At 40.7% G+C, this 7054-nt stretch overlaps 1 protein-coding gene across 1 annotated transcript in view; it reads right to left on the bottom strand.

The window, feature by feature from the left end:
- Positions 1-360: 360 nt before the first annotated feature.
- The window catches only part of PRPH2 (peripherin 2 (retinal degeneration, slow)), a 20701-nt gene continuing 14007 nt past the window's right edge, over positions 361-7054 (bottom strand). Inside the window, exon 3 of the mRNA XM_015411107.1 lies at positions 361-591. Coding sequence (XP_015266593.1) covers positions 361-591 — 231 coding nt within the window. The remainder of the gene's footprint in view (positions 592-7054) is intronic.

Here is a 7054-nt window from a genome sequence, read left to right as displayed (position 1 = left end):
AATATTTAACTTTAAATTCTTCCTTTTACTTCCTGATGGCATGAGACGAGATAGTGCCAACCAGTTCTCCACATTACAGAATGTTAACATGAGTTTTCTGAACATCATGCCTACACCCCTAGAAAATGGATGTATTTGCTTCAAAGCATCTTGTTCTGGCCATTTCCCATAGGAGATATCAGCTGTCTTACACTTCTAAGGATGCCTGTATTAGCCCCAAATATACTAGATTGTATTTGTCATATGTATAAAAGTGAGGGTTTTGGTTTTACAAATGTAAAGTTGTGATGGCTTATACCTTTTAAAAAGTGAATATTCACAATTCTCAGTCAATAGGAACAGTCTTGTCCACCAAGAAGCTCAGCTCACAGTTGTGACAGCTTGGGTTTTTGTACCTTCTTCACCTTCTGCGCCTTGAGCTTCCACTTGATTTAACTTACCAACCTTTTTCAAGTTTTCCATGGTAGATTTGATAGTTTCTTTAAAGCTCTTCTCCAAGAGCCACCCTTCACTCTCACAGTCAGGATCTTCCGGATTGGTGATGCTCTCTAATGAGGTATGCAACAGCCGTAACCCTATCATAATCGATACCTGCATTGGACAGAGAATGAAGTGTGATAAAAACTAGTAACAATCGGTCTGTGTCAGAATTTGTAGCAATGTTTCACAGACGTCTGATCTCTGAAACACACTTTCTTCCCAGCCCAATCCTGGAGCCACACTTTATTAGTACATCCAAAAAAGATTTACTTCTAGCAATGAGGAACCTAGAGCAAGCGGCACTCTAGGTGTAGAGTATCTCTAGCATTCCCTGCAATTGTTCAGCTTTTGAATGTATTGCATTTGTGGCCTATTTCAGTACTCCTTTGCACAAAGAGAGCATGTGCGGTGTAGTGGTTAGAGTGCCAGACTGGAATCTGAGAAATGCAGGGTTCAAATCCCCACTCTCCCATGGATGCTTGCTAGGTGACCTTGGGCCAGTCTATTTCTCCCATCCTTCCCCACCTCACAGGGTGGTGGTTGTGAGGATAAAATTGAGCCAGGGGTGCAAGCTTCTTTGGGTTCTCATTGGTGAGAAAAGCTGGGTATAAGTATTTATATAAATAAATTATAGATTCCTGCAATATAAGATGATAAATGAACAATGTGGGTTTAGGCATTTATCTCATGATGCTCGAATCCTCTTATGGTGCCATTGGTATCACTCACATGCATACCAGCTCTTGAACGAATACTGATACTGTAAAGTTTCTCACACGTACTTTATTTTAATTAATTATAATTGTTCTATTTGATTCAGCTCTTGAGTGAACAGCTTGCTGATGACACAATTATCCTGGACCTCCCCCAAGGTCAGCAGTCCAGTCTGTGAGAGGTGATTGGTAGAGTAGAGGATGCATTGTTCTCATTGCTTTATACACTTTAAATCAACAGGAGTGATCCCCAGAATGCTTGCAATTAGCTTTCCACAATAAGATATTACAAATTAATAAAGGAGACAATTTATTAAGCTTATCAATATAATTCCTACTAAAGTTTGATTTATAAATAGTAGGCCAGTCCTATCAAGGAGGTGAGGCAAGCTGCATCAAACATCAGATTTAGGTATGCTAGTTAAGAACATCAAATGGTTAATTATGTTATTTACCACTGGAATGTTTAATTTGGATGCCTCTGGCATCAGAATGTCTTTAATAGGATGTTAAGATTAAAGGTTCCACAATAAGTCTCTGTACCTGGTCCTCTAGAAATGTTGCCGTTCCACTTGCTTTTATTTATAGATCAAACTAATCTTTGAAAACTTTTCATGTTTTTCATGCTAAACAATTGAATGTTCTGCTTCAGTATGTTTGAAGCCTACTTCTGGTTTACCAGCTCTGATACAGGTTGTTACTCCCAAACAGAAATTCAGTTACTTTCTCTATTTAATTTAATTAACAACAATTTTATTAAAAAGTATAAACAAATTCCCCCCATACAGTGGAAGACAATTGTATTTCTCCTGAGGCCATAGAGGTCTCTTCCTGGAAATAAATTGCCAATACTCGGCCCTGTAGCATAGATATTTGTGTGGCATAAAGTGGGTCTTCCTGTACCCAGACTGAAATGAAGTGAAACGGAGGAGGGGTGAGGTGGGAGGAGGAATATTCCAAGTGTATAGAGACCATAATAGAGACATGGAACAATAGGATATTTTGGATACTATGGTCACCGTAAGTTGGAAACAACTTGATGGCACTTAACATTTGTTGTTGTTCAGTCGCACAGTCGAGTGACCCCATGGACCAGATCCCGCCAGGCCTTCCGGTCTTCCGCCGTTCTCTGAAGTTTGCTCAACTTCATGTTCGTTGCATCTATGACACTGTCTAACCATCTCATCCTTTGCTGTCCCCATCTTCTTTGACCTTCTATCTTTCCCAGCATCAGGGTCTTCTCCAGTGAGTGCTCCCTCCTCATTTGGTGGCCAAAGTATTTGAGCTTCAGTTTCATTATCTGGCTTTCCAGGGAACAGTCAGGGTTGATTTCTTTTAGGATTGACTGATTTGATCTTCTTGGAGTCCAAGGGACTCTCAAGAGTCATCTCCAGCACCATACTTAACAGCACTTAACACACACACACATATTTGTCTCACACATGGCACAAGTAGTCTAGTTAACTGTTATGACTTCTCTCCAATAACTGGGATTGCAACTGGGGAGAGAGATTTTTAAAAGCAGTATCTCCACAAAACAATAGTTTTAACATTATTAAGGTATAATGATGATAAGCAGATCCTAACCATTAATCTAAACTGAATATTTTTAGGCTTGTCATGTGAACACTTATTGTTTCAGAAGCAAAAGTGCATCCCATAGATCTTATCCTGGATTGTGCTGGAGACATGACAAAGACAACAACAAAACCTCTTGGAACTTCCATAGCATTTTCAAATATAACTTATTTTTTAAAGGGGACAGGTCTCCCTTATAGATCTAAACTAGTCCAAAGAATTCTCCCATGAAAAAATGCTTTACAAGATTTTTGCCATTTGTTTTTATTTGTGTGGTTATATTGTTTTTATTTGTGTGGTTAAATATTTGTGTAATTTTAATGTATTTATGTTTTTATGGAAGCCGCCCTGAGCCCCCAGACGGTCTTTGGGCATTTGATATCAACGTGGTTCAAAAATTTTTGTCCTGGGACTAAACCCCATATTTTATATAAGGTCACTTCAGTGAAGTCCTTCGGATAATAGCAATGGCCTTCACTTGCTTCATTTTTAAGTTTTACATTAAAACACAAAGGCCCTGATCCAGTAAAACTAAGCTGTATTTAAGTCTCTTAGAAATCAGCTGATCAGTGGACATTTCTAATTTGTCCTATTAATGCCTGTTTGATAGGCATACACAGGCTGACAGAAATAGTAGTAGCCCATTTCTTCAAAGCAATAAATAATATGTTTTACCACAGAGGAATATAAGGTCTATATAGCACTTCCATGATACATACATTCAATATACTGACTTAAATTATAATTAAATGTAAAGACTGTTGAAAATACATTTCTGTTCCTGGTTGCTCTGTAGTATATAAAGCAAAGCAACTCAACATGTCTACATATAAGCTATAGATGGCTCTGTAACTGGCAGAAAAGACTGATCTTCTAAAGTCAATCTGTTTACCTCAGCTTTAGCTTGAGGCGATTAGCTCAAATTAGGATGGGCTTTTTGTCTTTTGTAGAATTTAACTTTCTGCAGATTAAGAACAGGCCAATTTTTATTATAAATCCAAATATAACCATATTTTTGTGTGGGGAATGTCTCTGTTTCAGGGAGGCAATACTACTTGGGAGGTTTCTGAAGAGTGTTCAATGAGCCAGTGTGGTACACTAGATAACAGTGTTTCTTAATCCGGAAAATTAGTACCTCCAAACCTCTGTATTCACAAATACTAACATGGATTAGAATGTGCACTTTGTCCACAAGCAAACATTGAAAATTAGGTTCCCCCCCCCTTTGAGATCCAGTTTGCTTAAAAGGTGACAGACTGCCATTTGAAGCCTCGCTGCTGGCCTGCCTCTTTTCTTATGCTCATAGGCCATAATATTAGCAACTGAGCAATTAAACTTGTAGCCAAACAGCAGATAATTCCTTCTCATGAGTCAATACCACTTAATCAGGGCAAATAGGGTTAAAGGAAATTGTTCTTCTCCTTCCTCTAGTTGTGGAAAACTTTTAGATTGATTCTCCCTTGAAGATTTATCGCTCCCTCAACACTTTTTTACTTAACAGTTTTCCAAATATTAGTCTTCTAATCTTCAATTCAAACTTCTTGTTCTTTCCATTTTTCCTTTCATTTAGTATTATCCTCCCTACTCAAGGTCCCTTGACTGGTCATCTGGTAGCAAGTACTACTAATTAAATCCTGGAGCACCAAAGCTGCTACATCAGGCCCCGAAGACCATTTCTTTTTGAAAATAATTCATTGTAAATGAGCTTTGTATTTATCATCTCCTATATCATTCCAGCAAATTATAAAAACAATTTTGTTGCAATATTAAATATCCTAGGTCAACTTGCTTCCCTTCTTGTCCACTTTCAGTGATTGTAAGGACAAAGTATATAAACAACAGTGGAGGAAGGCAGAGAATACAGGCCACCAGAATATTTCTCAAAATCCAGTATTCTCTCTTACCATAGCTTCCAGTAAAGTATAAACAAATCAGCAGCAAGGTCAGACAAGATAATATCACAGTAAAACTTAGCAGGTATCATATGCAGATTCTCTTCCCTATTATCAGGGGGGGAAGTGCAGCAGTGTCTGTTACAGGTCCTCTGGCATCTGTCATAAAATCATAAATAGTATACATTGCCTTCACTTTCTCTTCCTCATCCAGGCCTACTATGGGCCGTGGTAGTGAAAATATTGTTTAAAAGCAGCAGCAGCAGCCACCAATTCAGCGTAGATGATTAGCACCTATTCAGGTCGCCAACCTTTCTTTAAGGAGAGAGTGGTAAATATGGCAAAGAGATGAAATATGTTTAAACAGCTATGTTATCATGAGGTGCACCCTCAGAATTTCGCAGATCTGCTTCAAATCTATACTTAGTGCAGATTCTTACATTATGAGGAGAGTTGCTTTCCCACAGCTGGATTCCACACTGCTCTGGTAATATCTTTTTTTTTTTTTTTTGCCATCAGGTCCAGTCGATTTATGGGTTTTATGGGTTTTCAAGGCAAGGTATGTTCAGAGGTGGTTTGCCATTGCCTGCTTCTGTGTAGCTATACTTTTTTGGGTGGTCTTCCATCCAAGTACTAACCATCCAAGGTTGACCCTGCTTAGCTTCCAAGATCTGATGAGATCAGGCTAGTCTGGGTAATCCAGGTCAGGGGAGATAATGTCAAATTATGTGGTTCTTTCCCATGCCAGCAGAGGTAGCAGCCTACTCTGCGAGGCTCCTTCTTACAGACATTACCAAGAGCTGTGTAGAGTCTAGCCATTCAGACAAATACTTCAGTGGACCAGGCATAGATCTAATTAAGATAACTGTAATGATTAGTTTACTGGCTGGGATTCGAAGAACAGTACAATTAGTTCTGCAGAGCTAGGGGGCCTTCAGACATGTCTGTAGAACCACAGCCCCCTGCTTCTCCCCAGTGTTTTGTGGCAAAGAGATTTTGAAACTGGTGAGACTTTTAAATGTTGTGGTCTGGCATAAGTTGCTGTCCAAAGAAAAATGTCCATAATACCCTGAAGAAGGAACAGTGCTTGAGTCCAAAATATAAGTGCTTGAGTCCAAAATATAAAAGTAATGCATTAAGATACTTTTGTAACATCAAAAATAATATATCAATAAGCAAGTGTAAAACGTCTAATGCTGGCTGATACAAATGAACACCACAGCATGAAGTGTCATTGCTACATATGGCAAGAATGTGTGTATCAACAAATATGGATTAAGAAAATGAACACAACATCAAGTGTCAACTGTAGAAATAAACAGCACATCCCAGGGGTCGTTTCGTAGAAAAAGAGCTAGGGGAACTCATTAGCATAACTCATTAGCATATGCCACACACCCTGACATCACCGGAAGTGTGTCACAAGGCCACACCCCCTGACATCACCAGAAGTGTGTTATAAGGCCACACACCCCACCCCCAACGGTCCCGGCCGCCGCTGGCCTTGCAGCTCCACTGCCGAGCCCCATGAGGGGCCCGGCGGTGGACCTGCGAGGCCGGCGGGAGCGCAAGGAAGCCCCACGAAGGCCCTCCCTGGCCCCAGGCAGGCAGGGGTGGGGAGAGGCAGGGAGGAAGGAACTTACCCTCCCTCTTCTCCTGCCTCCTCCTGGCTGAATGAGGGCCGGAAGCAGGGCGGCCGGAAGCAGGGAGCGGGGCTTCGTCATGTGCCCTGCCCCCGTACCTCACCCGGGGGAACTGCGATCCCCCGCGATCCCCCCCGAAATGACCTCTGGCACATCCACTGATAAAATTGACATTACATCATTAACAGAAAGCTAGCAAATTTAAGTCAGAAAACTTAATAATTGTAATTTCCTTCATTGCCCCCTAAATCGTGTTCTAATCAATTTATCAACTGCTGCTGAATTTAACCAGTACTTAATGCTGCTACACTGCTTTTAATTCTGTTGGCTGAACTGATTTTAAACTGGTTTTATGCTGCTGCTTGGTTCTAATGTATTGATAGAAGTTGGGCCCAATGAAACACAAGTGGAAGGTGCTTGTGAATATGGATTGTCCCTCCATCCCACCTCTCCAGACAGCCCCTTATGGCCTACAAAAAGCTGTTACTATTGACCTGTGGAGCCATGCAAAGAGTCACAAGAGGAGGAGGGAAGCAGGTGCAAGCACTCCTCTCTAACTTGTATGTCAATGGGGCTTCTCGTGCCAGCAGAATTGCCACTGGTAAAAGAGCCAGTATGTATGATTTCACCTCATTCACCCTCTTCACTGCCATCATCTGTCCTTCATGGCTTTTGGTACATGTGGATCTCCTGACCCCCTCCCCAACATCAACTTTTTACAAGTGAAAGGGTAGGGGAATGTAGGGAA

Source organism: Gekko japonicus, unplaced genomic scaffold, assembly GCF_001447785.1.
Source record: "Gekko japonicus isolate JY-2015 unplaced genomic scaffold, Gekko_japonicus_V1.1 scaffold723, whole genome shotgun sequence".
Classification (NCBI taxonomy): domain Eukaryota; kingdom Metazoa; phylum Chordata; class Lepidosauria; order Squamata; family Gekkonidae; genus Gekko; species Gekko japonicus.
This window is presented reverse-complemented; position numbering and strand designations above follow the sequence as displayed.